This window comes from Lindgomyces ingoldianus, assembly GCF_010093535.1.
Source record: "Lindgomyces ingoldianus strain ATCC 200398 unplaced genomic scaffold BDR25scaffold_47, whole genome shotgun sequence".
NCBI classification, from domain to species: domain Eukaryota; kingdom Fungi; phylum Ascomycota; class Dothideomycetes; order Pleosporales; family Lindgomycetaceae; genus Lindgomyces; species Lindgomyces ingoldianus.
Genome location: NW_022985208.1, coordinates 259,073 through 276,024, shown reverse-complemented (window position 1 = coordinate 276,024; position 16,952 = coordinate 259,073). Strand labels below are relative to the sequence as shown.

General features: G+C 48.4%; 4 protein-coding genes across 4 annotated transcripts; 2 read left to right on the top strand and 2 right to left on the bottom strand.

The window, feature by feature from the left end:
* Positions 1-2,745: 2,745 nt before the first annotated feature.
* On the top strand, positions 2,746-6,893 carry BDR25DRAFT_346785 (uncharacterized protein). The gene is made up of 9 exons (XM_033694186.1): positions 2,746-2,829; positions 2,885-3,258; positions 3,304-3,583; positions 3,648-4,965; positions 5,021-5,350; positions 5,408-5,486; positions 5,543-5,847; positions 5,902-6,414; positions 6,484-6,893. The coding sequence occupies exons 1-9, from the start codon at positions 2,777-2,779 to the stop codon at positions 6,832-6,834; spliced, it is 3,603 nt and encodes a 1,200-aa protein (XP_033541142.1). The 5' UTR covers positions 2,746-2,776; the 3' UTR covers positions 6,835-6,893.
* Positions 6,894-7,752: 859 nt separating this feature from the next.
* BDR25DRAFT_361799 (uncharacterized protein) lies at positions 7,753-9,987 on the top strand (the record flags this gene model as incomplete). The annotated part of the gene is made up of 16 exons (XM_033696485.1): positions 7,753-7,791; positions 7,839-7,860; positions 7,890-8,020; positions 8,079-8,194; positions 8,290-8,348; positions 8,411-8,504; positions 8,536-8,663; positions 8,699-8,849; positions 8,910-8,946; positions 8,982-9,113; positions 9,220-9,375; positions 9,401-9,475; positions 9,531-9,711; positions 9,774-9,780; positions 9,823-9,903; positions 9,951-9,987. 16 exons carry the CDS (start codon positions 7,753-7,755, stop codon positions 9,985-9,987), a joined length of 1,446 nt encoding a protein of 481 aa, XP_033541141.1.
* A 38-nt stretch (positions 9,988-10,025) lies between these two features.
* Positions 10,026-11,927, bottom strand: BDR25DRAFT_361798 (uncharacterized protein; the record flags this gene model as incomplete). The annotated part of the gene is made up of 13 exons (XM_033696484.1): positions 10,026-10,068; positions 10,123-10,139; positions 10,174-10,191; positions 10,271-10,371; positions 10,446-10,547; positions 10,616-10,673; positions 10,702-10,849; positions 10,909-10,976; positions 11,022-11,395; positions 11,427-11,558; positions 11,603-11,622; positions 11,698-11,793; positions 11,851-11,927. The coding sequence occupies 13 exons, from the start codon at positions 11,925-11,927 to the stop codon at positions 10,026-10,028; spliced, it is 1,254 nt and encodes a 417-aa protein (XP_033541140.1).
* Positions 11,928-11,972: 45 nt separating this feature from the next.
* BDR25DRAFT_296929 (uncharacterized protein) lies at positions 11,973-16,034 on the bottom strand (the record flags this gene model as incomplete). The annotated part of the gene is made up of 2 exons (XM_033688968.1): positions 12,412-16,034; positions 11,973-12,141 (listed from the first exon to the last, which is right to left on the bottom strand). Exons 1-2 carry the CDS (start codon positions 15,960-15,962, stop codon positions 11,973-11,975), a joined length of 3,720 nt encoding a protein of 1,239 aa, XP_033541139.1. The 5' UTR covers positions 15,963-16,034.
* Between the last annotated feature and the right edge of the window lie 918 nt (positions 16,035-16,952).

The window sequence follows — 16,952 nt, the reverse complement described above, 5'->3', positions numbered from 1 at the left end:
CGTGTTGTGGTCCATCATGTGTGAAAGGTTTCGCTCGGCCACATTGAGTTGTTGCTGCAAGTTTGAGATTTGAGAGTCTACTTTCGCTTCCTCGCGCCAAAGCTTCTTTTTCTCATCCTGGAGGTTATCCCTTGTATCTCTGGCCTTTTGAACTTGTGTGGCAAGATCCATCGTGTTATCGCCCTGGTTATTGATAGTAGAGCGCAAATCTGCGATCTCGGTCTCAAGCCTCTTGAGATCACTCTGAAGCCCCACAATCTCTTCGTTAGTGTCCATCAACACGGCTTTTCGCGTTGCCGAATCCATGTTGACCTGATTGATCTCTTTACGAAGTGCGTCATCTCGCTGTCGCTTGTTGGTGTAGAACGCAGTCCGACCCTGCTTATCTTCGAGACGCTTCCGCTGACCTTCTGCATCAGCTAGCTGTGAGCGAATCGTGTTTTCTTCATCCTTCTTCGCATTATACTCGGGCAACAGCTGATTCAGCTCTTTCTCGTGAGCCTGTATATCTTGTTGGGTCCTACGAAGCTGATCGTCGTGCTTCTTCTTTGTTTTCTGGACAGCAGACTGTCCGTCAGTTAATTCCTTGAGCTCAAGTTCGAATTTGGCTTTGCTGCGAGCAGAATCTCTCCGGTCGTTTTCTAGCTGTGCCCGCTCATCTCTTAAGAGATCGATCTGTCCTTTGAGTTGGTTGATCTCAGTGTCAATACGTGCCATGTCCTTCTCATTTTGCAGAAAGAGTGCCCGATTTTCGTCCGTATCTGCTACTCCATTCTGCCGGCGTTCCTCGATCTCGTCTATTCTATTTTGGTAGTTGATCTCGTCGCGGCGATTGATGGCATATAGCAGACACCTCCTCTCGCGGTCCTTTGCGTTGAAAGCCTCAAGTTCTTCCTTCTCTTCTTCCAATTCACCTAGACGCTCCTCGATCGACCTCACCAGTTCATCGATCTTGGAACGCTTATTGTCCGTGTCCGAAAGGAGCTTCAGACTGTCAGTTCGCCGAGTCTCGTAGACATTGGATCCAGAGATTTCCTTCAGTAAGTCCAACCGGGCTACATCCTTCATGTTTGTAAGCGCTGTGACTCGCCCTTGCGGCACGATGTAGTACGGGTTGGATCGAGAGAAGCCCGCGGATTCGAGGATTTGCTGGACTTCGGCTTTGGTGGCATTCTTCCTGTCAATAGAGTACTCATCCTTCTTCAGGCCAATCGTGCGTCGGAGAAGAAACTCAGGCCTTCCAGTGTGGAATCGATCCTCGGTGTTGTCAAAGCACACTTCGACGAAGGCCGACATCACGGCCGAACCGGAGCCTTCCTACACATGGTCAATATCTTGGAACACTCGCTGTCACCCGCCACCACGTACATGGAGCAGCGCCTGTCGTTCCTCGCGACTCATATGGTGGTAATCGTCTCCCAGCACGAACCGAACCGCGGCAAAGAAGTTACTCTTGCCGGAGCCATTGCGACCGACGATGACATTACTCTTCGGCGAGAAGGGCTCGATCTGTGTCTGTTCCTTATAGCTGTCGAGTGTCGCGTCAGATTCACCTATGCGAAGAGTAGGGAGGTTCGAACCTCTTGAATCCCTGAATGGTAATTTGTTTGATGTAGCCCATTGTGGCGGTGGGCTAGATCGCGATGGGGAAAGGCGGTTTAGGGTTGATAACCAGAGTCGCGCGTGTTTCCTTGTGTCGCACGCAGTCGAATCCTCTCAGATCATAGTGTGGCGTGGCGTGGAGGTTGGTGAGTGCCTTCGCTGGAAGGTGAAATAGCGGGCGACGCGGGCACGCGTTGACGGCCTGACGCGACTCTGCTGTTGAACGCCAAGAAATATCCGGAGCGGAACAACATATCTCCGCACTCTCCCACCATGACTCCCATCACACTTCATCTGCATCCTTCCTTCACTCCTGCCTCACCCACATCGGGCGATCATCTTCGCATGCTCACTGGTCATTCTAGAGACGCATCTCACCCTATCCTTGCCTTCACTGTGTCTGCCCACCAATTCAGGGAAGATATCTCCTGCCTGCCACCTCTCTCATCCTGAACCTATCCGCTGTCCAATGCAACTTGACATGGCTTCAGCCTTCATGTCTACATAGATCCAAAAATACGCGATATGCTGTGCTGTTAAATGTGGGGGAGCTGGCATTGGTGGGGACTTCTCGGCCTTCCAACGATCACTCCATCAGGTCATCAGTTTACCGAGTCGTTACCTAGTCATGCTCACAGGTAGGAGGAGTTTGCCGACTTGATCTCTTCACGCCTACAGTTTCCTGAATTGGGGGTTACAAGGCCAACCCATTCGCCCTCTTCTACCTCAAATGGCTTTTTGGCTTTTCATTGCTCTCTCTATCTGGGGTTAGGAATTGGTTTCAGTGCTTCGACCCTTTTAGTAGTAGCTCCCAATTCCATTGGACATTAGAGATAGCTTCTCAACGCATCGATATCTTAGATACCCATCTTACGTATTGTACACTAGTTCACGAGCCGTCCCGCCGTCTTTTCTTTGGTTTCCGCTTCCCCACGGCACTCTCCCGCTTGCTTTCCTGGGTCCAACTAGGCGAAGTCACTCCACACATCATCCATTCTTAGCCTTGATGCAGCCAAAGAACATTTCTGCGCGTCATTTGCAGCCTTTTGCTAACATGAGATGTTTCTCGCCTGCTCTCCACGCTTCGCAGCTTGATATACGGTTAAGCTTATGGTCTGCGTCCCAAACTACACTGACCGCACCCCGCACTCTAACAATTAACAACATCTCCAGCATGCCTCTTGCTTGTGTCACTCCAGAATTCGAGTACTTTAATGCAAAAGTTGAGTAAGCAGACTCAAACCTGTAAGGGACGAGACATTGAAAAGCTGATTTACTTCAGCATTGTTGCTGTGCCAGCTATTGGAGCTGACCCAAAGGTCACATATCGGTACCCTGGCCTGAAAGTTCCGGACAAACAAGACGCACAACGATGGCACCACATGTTCTCCGATCTCTCCGATGCTCGAGTATTCCTTTACACTTTCCCAAAACCTGAAAACCCCAAGACTCATGGCATAACGAAATACTCTGAAGATCTGTTGCGCGAAATGGCGAGCGAGGGTTTGGGGAAGAGCCGAATGATTCATTTTGTGGGACATAGTACTGGAGGGCTTGTCGTCAAGCGAGCCCTCATATTGGCAAACGGTAGCAACAAGCATGATTGGCTGGAAATCAAGCGAAAGTGCTGCAGCATTGCATTCTTTGGAACTCCCCGTACGTATATGAATCTAGTAAGGTGAATATGCTCATGTAGCCTAGATTATGGTAGCACGGTACTCTGTCAAAGCACCTATAAACTTGCAGTTTCTCGACTTCTAGGCCTCAAGCTTATTATGAGCGATCGCCTACGACAAGACCTGACGGATGTCGAGAACCTAGATGGCTTGGTTCATTTTAGCCGCACATTTCAACCAATAACAATCACTATGGAGAAAATTTGGAGTTTTTTTGAAGCTCGGGATTCCAAGTTGGAGGTCAGGGCGACCATCAACGATCGTATTGGATCCACATCGATTAGAAGAATGGCCAGTATTGCCTGGTGAGGCTACCATACCATCCGCTAATTTAAAATAGGTTGTCGAGCAGAGATGTGCTGTACTCAGCGGGGACGAGAAAAGCAGTTTTCCTCTTATTGGCTGCGAGCAGGCCATTTCCGTGAAGGCAGATCACGCAACTCTTCCGCGGTTTGGTGATGACCCGAATTCTCAAACGTTCCACCAGTACATTGATGGACTTCGGGAGCATATCAGCAAATCGTCTGGTAAAACTGACCGGGATCCGCGATGGCTAGAGAATGAACTCAAGGTTGAAGTGCACCTGTTCTACGAACTGAACGAAGGAAATCAATCTACTGTCAAGCTATGGTCGGTCAATCCAACTCTTCGAGATCTCATAAACGATGGTCCAGGGATGCGTTTAGAACGAAGGGTCGACTTGGCTGTCAACGAACCTCAGGGCAACGATGCTCGGGTTCATCCAGAGGATTCTTCCCATGCGAATATTGAAAGCAATGGCATGCCAAGCAATAACAAAAACCGAGCTCGAAAGTATACCGGGTCAACATTAGCCAGCCCGCAGAAAGATGATTTTCGTCCCCAAATGCATGTCGTCACGGATTTAGGGCAGTCAGCGAATGGTGAAGCAGATGAAACTGGAAGCAATAGCAGCACCCCATCAGCCTATAAGCTCCCTGATCTTGGTCACGCGCATTTCCGCTGGATTCATGTCCCAGCCAACAACATGATTTGGGTAGAAAAGATCTTCCAAGCAGTTGAGAGGGACCGAGAAAGAAAACGATTCAAGGAAGTCGCAGAATCCGTTAAAGGCGTGGAAGAAATGCCAGAGGCCACCGACTCAGCAGCATCAGAAAGCGATTTGCACTCAACACCTGTAGAAGGCTTGCTAGAAGACCCTGCTAAGTCACAATTGCTCAAAGCCGTCGAGGTCATTCAGCAGCAAGACAAGCCAGTAGAGGCACCAGGCCTCAACGCTGCTGTTAAGGACCCACGGAAGGGCGTAGCACTTCTGAAAATTGCTCAAAACGTCCCTAGCCCCAAGATATCATCTATTATTCCAGAAGCTACCCAAGCCATCGAAGACATTCGGGAGCGAGCAGTTTTCCTCGAAGTCACAAAGGAGAGAACACAAAGAGGGGAGACCTTGCGGGGTGATGTCATCGCGAAAGCGATCCGTGAAGAGCGTAGCAAGCCTCGTCTCGCTAGTGCAGTACTAGACAAGCAGTACTGGAACTGGAAACAGGTCACCTCTCGGCATGGTCTTCCTCACGGACGGTACATGCAGCCTTTCTGCCAGCTTTTCCTTCCCCAATCCCCGAGCGAGTCCGGCTTAAATATGAGGGGCACCACCGTCCATATTGCTTCGGTTGCAAGTCCAATCGAGTCGCCCCAACTTTGCCTCTACGTAAGTACTCGTAAGTACTCGTATTACTCTGTATCTCCCATCTCACCCTTCCTAGTTTCCTTATCTGCACTGGGATACTTTCAAAGGACTGCAAAAGCGGAATGAGCTCGTCCGTCAAAGGCTGGAGGATCCACGCCTCTATCCTCCCAATGCGCATGTCGAACACGGGCAGTCTATGGAGAACAAATTAATCTGGCAATACCTTCTGGACTCTTCCAAGCTACCTCTTCATATCCGTCGCTCAATTGACCAATTTGGTAACCCACATCTTCAGGACGTCAGCGTTCGTGATCGAGATCAAGTCCTGTACAAATGCACCAAGCCCGAGTCGCCGTTGAAATTGACACCATCGAGCGATTCCAAGAGCCATTGCTTTCTCAACCCGGTAAGGATCGATGAACTCATAACGACTAATGAGGCCTCAGTACTTACAATTCCCCAGAATAGTTTCAGAGCAAAGACTGATGATGAAGCAAAGGTTTTAATGGTGGATCAACTTTGGGCTTGGGTTATCGATTCTGGTGAGCCGAAAATCATACTCATTCTCAAGCGTGCGGGGAAACTAACGGCAAGGCAGACACCGTTGCAACCTTCTTCTCTCCCAAAGAAGAGTTTCCAATGCTAAAAGATTCGGTACCCGACAGTTCGATGGAGTCTGAAATATCTTCTTTGACATCTACCAAGGTTTTCCTTGGTCAGGCGGATCTAAGGAATCAGATATACGATGACGTCAACGGTGACCAGCGCTTTGCTTGCCAATGCTTTGACCCCTTTGATTTCGTCGCGCTCGCCGTGTGGCATGCTGTCACCGTATTCATAGAGAGGTCCACAGACCCAGATCTTAGTGTCTGGACTCTTTTCCAGGAATGGATCTGCGAGTTAGTAAGTATCCACGATCTCGAGTCAACATCTCGATGGAACTAACATAACTCGAAGGCGGAGATGGAAGGCGCCTCGTTCAAAGTTTTCCAGACAAGTCAAAGCCAAACCACCAAGATCTTCCAGGAGAGCAAAAGCCGGGATGCAGGCGACCCCGAATTCCGCGATATCGTTGAGAAACTCGATCCGAGTGGCGACCTTAACGCTCTAATTCAGCTGAAGGACGTTCAAGACGAGCTTAATATGCTTGGCAAGCTATTTAGTCGTCAGATTGAAGTTATCGACAACCTCATTTACGATTACACCGTCCTCGATGGTGACACCAACAAGCACGCGACAGCTATTTATTGGCTAAAAGAGGCTAAAAGCAAGTACATCCACAGCTACCAGAATGAGGTGAAAGAGCTCTCGGCGGCCAGTAAAACTGCCATCGATGACTACAGAGAGCTTTTAGACATGAAGCAGAAGCAGAGCAATGTTGTGGAAGCGTATATTTCACGGATGACAGCTCAGACTTCCGGGGAACAAAATCGTTCAATTATGATTTTCACCATATTCACCATTATCTTTGTACGTCTCTACAAGGCCCTCGGAAATTCTTTCCTCCCTACCTAGAACCAGCTAGCTAACAAGTTGTAGCTCCCACTCTCATTCTTCACTTCCTTTTTCGGCATGAACGTCCAAGACTGGTCCGGGTCAACATCAAATAAAAGCCTTCCAACCGTTCTCGCGCTCATGTGTGGCATATCTGCTGCAGTTATTATAGTTGCTCTTTTCCTTGCGTTTACGCGTCATCCGGTTGAGAAGATCAGGAAGGCACCGCAGACGGTGAAAAAGACTCATCATCATTTTAGGCAGTTGTGGGATTGTTCGCATTGGTGGGGTAAGAAACAGGAGGAGAAAGAGGATGAGGCTAAGGTGACTAATAGGAGTAGGCTGGATTTAGAAGGAGGAGTGGAGGGAGCAGATGGATTGAGGAGGAGGAGGTGAAGATTTTGAAAATTTAGTGTTTCTGCTGTTTCGGTGCGTCATGGATTGGGAGACCCGGTGTTAATTTGCATAATGTATAGTTGACTATGGGCTCTTTTATCTCCCTTTTTTTCATTTGGTGCTGTGGACAGCGCGTCGGTGTGAATTACTGCTGGTATGAAGACGGAGTGGAGAGCTTAATGGAGATTTGATGCCGCTATGGATTTAAATTGAGCATGGACATCGGGCTGATATACAACACGACACTGCGACGTCGTTGACGGCGTCAACCCTCTTCATTTACAACACACTCGATGACTTCTTTGAACGACTCATACGTATTCAAAAAAGAGCATAGAAGAACTGCTCTGATCTTTTTATGTAGCGCGAATACTGCTAGTATGTTAGTAGCAAATCTGTATAGGGTGCTTCTTACAGCATTATAAATTAAACTTCTATAGATATCACAACATAATGACAAGTGAGCAACTCAGCCTACCTAAAATCCGACGCACCAACCTTTGACCTCCATTAATTAATGAGGCTTGGCCCTAGTTAAACTATCATAAAGATTGTATATCTCCAGCTATCGCAGATATAGGACACAATTTTTTGGAGTATTAGAGATATCACAGAGACGGATGAATAAATTCAAACAAAACTCAGAGGACGACTCGCTGGAATCTCTTCACAATACAATTGCATGCCGAACTTGAAGAGGCTTACAGAGCTAGAGGAATTAGTTACTATCTAGAACTTTCTTGACTCAGATTTACAAGGATTCACGACTAAATAGCGCTCTATACAAGGTACAACCAATAAACTGCTTGCCAAGCGTGCTGCTACATGTACTAGCAAGAACTAGCTAAGAAACTTTACCCAGCGAACATCGGAGCTTAAAACTAGCTTTAATTAGAACTACCACTATAAGAGAGTCAAATGCAAGGATCTAGAGGTTATTTGGCATTGAAACCATTAGTTGGGACAAGATAATGGCTTCAAAGTTACGAAATGCGGCCACTTAGAGCCCATTTATGAGCATTTATCGTGGCGCGGTGACGATTGAAATGGGAAAGGGGTGGGAGTTTTCGCTTGCAAATTCGAGAATGATGGCTTGGCAATATTCACACCCCGCTGGTTGCCATCACATTTGAAAGCTAGAGCACTAAAATGGCGCCAGAAGACCCTTTATGGCGTCTTAGCTGAGGTGAGCAATTGTATAATACGACTTTGAATTTTTCACTAGATTATGGCAAGATGAATAGAATAGGCATTTCTTCGGCTACAGACCATCACTAGGCAAAGCACTCTCGTCTTTAAAGGCGTTCTATAACCATGAGATAACCGCTGCTGATGCTGGGAACTCAAGACTATTATACACGTAGGAATGAGAAATTGCCGAAAACAAAGGAGGGTGTGGAAACTGATCTGCAGAATAAACTTAAGAAGAGGTTTAGGGCTGGGGAATTCATGAAGCAAGATTAGTAAGTGCTTTGGCACTATATTATCTCTTCAATACCATATAGCCATGTTGAGTAATCTAGAATACAGCAACACTAAGATCTATCCAATACTCCACTCCTCCCCGCAATGTTAGATTGTCCTTACCCTCTTCAATTATTTGGACACTCGGTAGCTTTCGGAAGCTCCGGGAGGCCGGAAAGGATTATTACCTTGATCTATGGGCCCGAGTGACCAGCTATGTGTGTAGTGGAGGACAAGGAGGAATGAGAAATGGGTTTGGCGGAAGGAAGAGAGACCGAAAGGGTCACTGACTTCATCTTCCACCCTTCGCACGAAGATATTCAGGGTTGTTCACTTCCTCAATAACTTTTGCTCTCTCAACACTTGTGATTATAAAAGGCCGAGGCAGGTCTCAGGAAAGCTGGATATGCAGCGAAAATAAATCTCCCTTCTGGCACTGGTTGTGTTTCAGCCATGGAAGGGGTACTCAACCTAAAAAGACGAATTTTGGCACCATCTATCATCTTGATGCTGTTTAAGAACAATCCTAAGGATTTGCTGAGTTTTCAAGGGTACGAATAAAAGGGACCCTGGAATGAAGTTTGTTTACGAGGAACAACATCTCGGGGTAGAACGTATATCCAGGAAGGCGCGCGAACTCCGGAAAGGGTGGGATAGTATTCCTGATATAATGTTTTTATCAGTGTATTGGTGAGTCTTCTTGGAGCAGAAGTGGAAGGGCGTCGAAGCAGAACACAAATTCGTCAACACGCCTTAGAGATCCCATTCATTATCTCTCCTGGATAGGTACTATCAATACGAAGGAACGGCAAATAGTTGGAGATCTACTAGTAGTCATTGTAATTAAAGAATGTGCGTCGAGTGGGATGTACTCACAAGAGACGAGATCTTAGAAAGGTTCCGAATCACTCCTCTGCGTAGCTGCAACGGGATCAGGGACAAGTTCGAGGTGCCTTCGGAGCGCAAGTTGTCCAGACGCACTTGAAGCGCATTGATGGTGAATCCGCATGGTCGCTGTATCCCCGAGATTCTGAAGACAACGGAATGTATGCCTTTCATTTGTCAGACTGGGAAAATGTGTGGTCTGTGGTGCTCAACACAGGACGTAGAAGAGGCCTTACGACTCAGGGACGCAGAACGGCGTTATATACGGCTGAAGCCTTGTAATTGCGATGCAGTCTTCCTAGCCTAGGCGCTGTAACGTCGTTTGATGTGGCTGTGGAATGGATGAGGATCTAGAATGGGTTACATGTGAGAGCAAGAAAACTTGGACGAATGCAAAAGAGAAGATGCCAAGGCTTGAAAAACCACAGGTGAGCTTTTGCTATGAGCTGGTGGTGCAGCGTTGCCCAGTGAAAGCTTACGGTGTCCCGTGCCCAATCCAGTCGTTCGACACTACAACTTCCTACATTTGTCAGATTTCTATTGCCTATATATTACTAATATTTTTCAATTATTCCGTCCTTCGGGACGAGCTGGTAAGTGAAATTTCATTATGTCTATGCTTTTCGCAACTTGGCGCAGTGGTGTTAGAGTTTACGGACTAGATTTTCCCATATCTAGCGCCGGTTCTCTTTTGCAAATCGAGGTGAAGGTTCGATCCGGGTGAATGGCTCTCTTTGGGTTCTTTTTATTCCCTGGACAGGCGTTAGAGACCCTCCCCAGTCTAACGAGCTCGCCTACGAATAGAAAACTTATTAAAAAGAGGATATGTTTTAGGCGCCTCGTTAAGGTTGACATGAATGCCACTGACAACTGCTCTTAGCTCTGCTGTTCCATTTGTATTAGCTATTACCTATGGACCTACTCTGCTTTTATGCCCACAGGGATGTTTCCAGCACCTTTCAAACCTGTTCACAATACCAAAGAATTCACATTTGAATAGCGTATGAGCTAGTCAGAACCCAGACAGCTAATCAAGCAAGAACGAAGAAGGAATAATCAATGGAATCTATCTTTGACTGTTACACACCTGCATGTTACCGCAAATCTGTGGCTTTAGTCGTTCGATAAATGGGCATAAACAACCACACCACAAGTGCAAGCCAACCTCTCTTTTGAACTTCGTGAAGGCTGAAATACTTTCCATAGAAGTTTTAAAACCTAAGGCCTTTGGGCATAAATAAAGCCGAAAAATCATACATTACCTTTCCCAATCTCTAGACGACAGATTAAAGTATCATCATATTGTTGTAAACCGTGATCCCTTTCCAACTTCCAGGAACAAACGAATCTACAATAATACCACCCTAGGTTCCGTCAATTCTATAGGACCTCCATATTTCTATTTTATTCAGTTACTAGTGCGTAAAATTACGGGATGTATGCATCTCTGGGCCCTTTAACGTCGTTGCTACCAGTTCCGATCTCAGCAGCTGTGCTCTACAGGTCCTCGACCCTCACCCTCGCCATCCTCAAGAACCCTGATGTCTGATAATCGCTATGTCGCGTGTCCAATTGATTTCGAATAGGAACTTCGGAGGTTGCTAGTACCTCGGATAGCAGACAGATATTCGGCGGAAGGGGCTTGGCAGTAATCGTGATGGACATGCTACGGGTCACGTAGACCTCAGTGATCCATTAGATCAGGGACTTAAAAAGCGGAGGGACTAGTTAACGTAGTTGTGGTGGGGTGAATCGTTGTCGACATCTGGGGCGAGGAACTTGAGCGCAGTGCGCTAGAAGATGAAGGAGATGCCACGCATTGATACGAATTCTTACACATATCGCAACTGGAGTAGGCCGTTTCCTAGATCGCCGCCCACGTGCTTCGTGAATTCCTCCGTGTTTAATTTCGCATGAAGAGCTCTGAGACGGCTGCAGATGTCAAGCAAGCTCAACCCGAGCTGCATACGCTGAAGTATCAGACCGAGGAGTAGTAAGTAGGCTGGTGCCGTCAAAACTCTGGTACGTTGGTATTCTTGACCTTGGTTATCGTCGCCATCCTCAAGACCCTGTAAGACTGCGTGAATCCACTGGAAATCCGAGGCCGTGCGTGAACCACGACATCTACATGTGATAGGGAGCATGGCAAGGCCTCGTAGAGGAGCTGCTGGCGCTGACCTGGCATTGGCCAGAAGGAGAACGAAGTCCATTTCTGCGGGGAATTCGGGCAGATAAGAGTAGACCTCTGGATGCTAAGAACAGGCAGGAAAGAGGCTGAAAAGATGGGAGCTGGACTGTGGGAGGGGAAAGTTTGTCGAGGGTTGCGTAGAGGTTCGGTAAAAGAGAGTTTGTTGTTTTAGTGGCCGAAGGCCAACCTATATTTCACACAATCACCTACCCAGTTATAAACGTATCACACTGCCCTTCTGCACCCCACCACTACCTCCTGCGAAATACTCAAATTCTACTGCTCCCGTGAACTATATTGCTTACGAGTTCCTAATCTAATGTCACTCTGCTAATTGCCCTTTAAGGTTAGCATCTATCCCATTTCTCTTTGCTGGGTTATACGGACAAGCAATTTCCGTCTCTTCCTCTGCTGCAAGCAACCTACCCATTGATGAGAATGTAATGTATTCAAAATCGACTGTTATTATACGTCATGACACCATACAGCTCCACCATCCATAGCCAAGCAACGGCGCACTGAAATCCAAATTATCCTCCTCTTGATCCATTACCATCTTCAAGCACAATAAAGATGTTTGTATATGCTTCAAACCCTCCCCTTAGAGAAATGCAGGCGTAAAACCATCCCTCTCCCTCTCCACCTCATCTTCAGCACTAATGACACTTACAGGAGTACCAGCCCCACTGCCGGCATGCCTCTCCCTCAAGAAGCGTTCCGCCATTCGTTGACCTGGAGTCACCCTACCAGTTACATCGCCCCGCAAGTCACTGGTGCTCGCATACCCTCCCAATGAGGTCGCACTGCTAGCTCCATGTCTCCTCCATCCAGTGCCAACGGCAACAGCAATGTCATCCACCTCTTCGTCTTTGCTCCGAAATCCAAGAACCGAATCGATATTTCTCTCCTCTACACCTGGAGATGGCTCCTTATTCAGCGCGAGGGTACTAGATGGATGTTTGATATGCAGTGATGTATGAATCTGTAAATCCAAAGGACTCACTCTTGTTGAAGATCTCGATCTTGGCGTAGCATCATACGGGGACTCCAGAATCATACGTAGAGCATCTCCTTCTAGTGGTCTCCCTGCCACGGGTTTTCTTGGAATAATCGGCAAGGATTGCCGACCGCTAGCTTTCTTTGGACTATCACTTGCAGGCGGTATCGTGCTTAGCGGAGACGGAGTAGTTGCGCCTCGGAGATCAAACGCAGATTTTGGTCGGGCGGCGAGCTTGGAAATGCTCGTGTTTTGTGGCCGCAACCTTGGACGGGTAGGCACGAGAGCGGCCGGGCTTGAATTTCGTGTCAGCTTCACCTTAGGGTCTTCTGCAGATGTTGTATAGATAGCCAGGCTACTTGGACTGCGATTCCAAGCTGAAGACGCAAGAGGTTGCAAAGACTTTGGCCGTACTGAGGAAGAAGTTACGTTGGATGTTGAGAGAGATTTTACGGATGAAGGGGCGGCATTCTCCTTCCGATTTTCTATTTCGTTATCCGCAGTGCTCTCTGCACGCTTTGAGCTTGAATTCGGCTCATGCTTCGGCGTTACTTGAACCGAAGGAGCAGAGAAATCAGAGTAAACCCTAGGGCTTGGTGAAGCCTTCAACGAAGAAGAGCCACTATTTGGTGTGCTTTGTGACTTGTAAGAGTAGCGCCCACTATTATTGCTTGAGCGGCGGCGACCAGTCTTGATGTAGGGAAACCGTTCGTTCATTCGCTCCGAGGCCCGGGTCTCGAGCTTAGGTCTCTCCAGAGAGGAGTGATCACTAAGAATAGAAGATTGGCGGTTCTTCTTTGGCAATGAATTTAGTGGAGGGCGAGGGGAGTTCTTTCGGGGTGTTCGGGAATCTTCTGATTTCTTTGGTGCAGCAAGAGACTCAGGGGAAGTCCCAATAGAACTATACGGCTCCCTAGGAACATCGTGGTTCGTGGGTGTAGCCTCAGGAGATAGTTGTTTTGGGGTAGATACCTCAATCGAAGCGCGAATAACAGTAGTGTCATCCTCAGATACCTGAGTGAACTCACGAGTATGATTTGTACTGGTATATCCCTTATGAATGCTAAAGTCTTCTTGCGGGAGATTCTCAAGCTCAGAAACCTCATGCGACAGCCAGGCCTTCCAATCTCTACTCGACCGATTTGAGTTCGTCCTACGATGCGGACTAGGAGTTCCAATGACAAAGCTCTTCACTGGGTGGCTGGTGATGATGACAGCTGTGCCTCCTTCACCTTGTTCCATGTCAACCTTGTCGAGGGATAAGGCACTGTCGTTAGGCAGAATGCTCGCACCGTCCGTATTGCGAGAGTAAATACTTGGCGACAGTGGAGAAAACAGAGGCCTTGGCTTCGGAGATTTTGGCGAATGCGGAGCATCCGCTCGCCGAGTTTCTTCGACTACCGGGAGGCTCTCCATCTGAGCTAGGGCTTGAGCAGGTGCCTGATCCTGGGACGGTCTGTGAGAAAAGGTCTTACGCGCTATGTTGGTCACCGTGAAGGTTCTCTTTGTCGAACGCGGGAAGAACGGGATATGATTTTCCTCGAGGGGCGTCTTCCATCTACCCTTAGACTTCTCCACACGGCTTTCAATCTGTTCGGGAGTCGGAGTTACAACCTTTTCAGGGACAGTCTCTCGCGGGTGTAGAGGATTTCGAGGTCGTTTCTTGAACTGTGTGGTACGGATGACGTTGTCTTCCCCGCCATATCTCTGCATATCTGATCCCGTATTGGTAGATGATTCGTCAGTGTCTAGGTGCGGATGGCGTACGTGCCCACGAACACTTGACGGTCGTGCGGGAATTGGAGATGATGTGTGTTCAGAAGGGCTAACTGTGCGGATTGTCGATCTGAGGGCGCGACCAAAAGATTTAATTGAACTAGCCTTGCTCTGAGTCGCGACGCTTTCTGGACGAGTTCCAGCTAGTGGCCGGTATGGGTCTTTGCTTGTGCTGGACGGGAAATCTCGGCTTGCGCTAGAATGAACTTCTCGACTTGCGCTGGACGGGATATCCCTTCCAGAATTGACAGCAAACACATCTCCGTCCTGATCAGATATCTGTGCTAAGTGCGCCGCCTGGGCTGAGGTAGCTTTTGAAGCATCGATTTCCTTCATCAAGGCTGAGAAGACGCGCTTAGGGTCAACAGGTGTTGAAACTTCCTCTATAACGCTCTCCATTGGCATTGGCTCACGGAAGGCAGCAAAAGCAGGAATTGAAGGCGGTTTTCGAGTAGGGGAGGGCGGAATAGGGTTTCGATCCGCTTCACTTCCGATGCTATCCTTGGCCTCATGAATAACGGTCAAACGCTTGATCTCGCGCTGGGTCAGTGTATTGCTGGCAGAGGAGTTGCTCCAACTAGTGACCCGAGATGTTGCTGCGTTGCTAATATCAGTGTCACTATGCAGGCTGCGAAGGCTTCCACGCGAACTTTGCCTGATCAGGGCGGGTCGGCCTCCTTCTAGGGATGGAGTACGCGATCTGATACGTTGGAGTGCGTCCTCGTCCGGACTCGGAATTTCAAAGTTCCGGTCTGTTATTCTCGAGTGTGCTGCGTAGTCGCCAAAATAGTCTCGACTGGCTTCAACCTGTTGAACCGGAAGAGCTGAAGATTTATTTGACGTCTTTCTGAAAACCTTCTTGAACTTAGTCTTGAGCGAGTTGGAGAACGACCTCTTCTCCTTCTGAGGTTGAAAGTCGCTTAAAGTGACATCCACAGTAGTGTCCGTGGCAGTATGACTGCTATCATTGGAGACAAACCCCGATGAACGCGATGGGACCCTGTTCTTTCCCTTTTCCTGCCGCTTCTTGAAGGGTGCTAGAAAGAGCGAAGGTTTGTGTCGGACCTGGCGGGGTTGCCGAAAGTCTTGCAAATATTTGTCGCGAGCCTTATCAACAGACTCATCTGGAGCAATGGTGACTGGTAGTCGTGGGGACGCGAGGGGCGATACTGCTGAAAGGCGAACGGGGGTAATCAAGCCTTCAGGAGGCACCACTGGGCTTACTGGCGGTGGGGTCGTGAGATACTTGGCGGGAGGTCGGGGGAGGGGTGAGCCAGTCTGAATGCTGCTTGCATAATACATAGATCGGGCCTTACGAATTTGCTGCGAGGCCACTGACGATGAGGCGCTAGGCCTATTCGACTTTGGTTGTGAACTGGGGCGGGTATTCTCATTGAATGTTATCGAAGGCTGTGACATAACATTTTGATTCGCACCGGGCGTGCTTTGGAATGGAGGAAACTTCTCCGTCGCCATAGTAAGGGTACGTATCTGGCGGGAGACGCTTGGCATCTGCGCTCCCTTTTGGGGTTGTATTGACCGCAGACTTGACTCTCGCGGTGGGAAGTGACTGCCCTGTGATTTTCTGCTCGCATTACTCTTCGACCTCGAAAGATCTGAGCCACGGTTCCTCGGTCTTTCAGCCGCTTCATGTGCATGTGCCCTGACGTAGGCTGTTGTAGCTGCGGCTAAGGCGTGTTGTTGGGCGACGTCCGGATCCAGACGCTCCGGTGTGGGTGGCGGATGTCGATGAACTGTTGACGTTGACTTGGAGCGACGAAGACGAGTGCCGGCATCGCTAGAGGCTCTCGAGAGCATTCGGTTGGCGGGATAAGACTAGTTGCGGTGAGGTATCCCCGTAACCCCCTGGTTTGGTGTGCAAGGGATCAGCAAAATGAAGACGACGTAACAAGGCTGTGCACACCACGAAAAGGAACAACTAAGATGAGACAGCGGTGAAAGGTGGTAGGAGAGAAGAAGTGGAGGGAATGTCAACAAAGGAAGATGCAGCAATGGCATTGCACCTGCTTTCGTCGTCTGTGGCCATCCCAAGTTCCTTCTCGCTTCAGAGTGAGAAGGTGGTAGAGAGCATATTAAGGAGGAGAAGTCCATATTTCAACATTGCCTTCTTTCTTGAAGACGCAGACGGCATTGGAAGTCACGGAGCTCCTTCTGCACCGAATCGCGCAGGAGGGGTGCCGGGGATTCGGAAGATAAGGAGGAACATCCTCAACGATCGCTGGGTATTCCGTTAAGATATGGTGTCTGCTGGAAACTTGATGAAAACTTGGTAAAGTTTGGTGGTTCGGTTCCCTACGTTGCAATTCGAAGGCTACCCCGTCCATTAAGCCGAGTACGTCTGGACTCTAGATGTCCTATCAAAATGGTTGGCTTCGTCAATGACTTCCCCGCAGATGCTTTCCATGATTTGTGTATTAAGAAAAACTCCTGTCGTAAGAGAAGTGTTTGTTGCATGCAGATTATTGCAGATGAATGTGGTAAGTGAACTTCTGACCTTACCGCGGCTTGGCCCAAACGCGAAACACTCCAGGGCTGTTTTATGGAGGGCGCGCGGTCGCAGGATTCCTAGCTATTGCAAAATCAGCCTACGCCCACGGGTTAATTAACCATCAGCGCTAATCTAGACGGTTTTAAACTGCATCACATGTACGTTGATATGATATTAAGACAAATCAAGAAGGAAAATTAGGGAAGGGAGTAGGTGTAACTCCTCTATTGCGGGTGAAGTAGCAAAGGAGACACAGAACAGTAGGATTATCCGTACATTGTGGATGAAACTCTGCAATC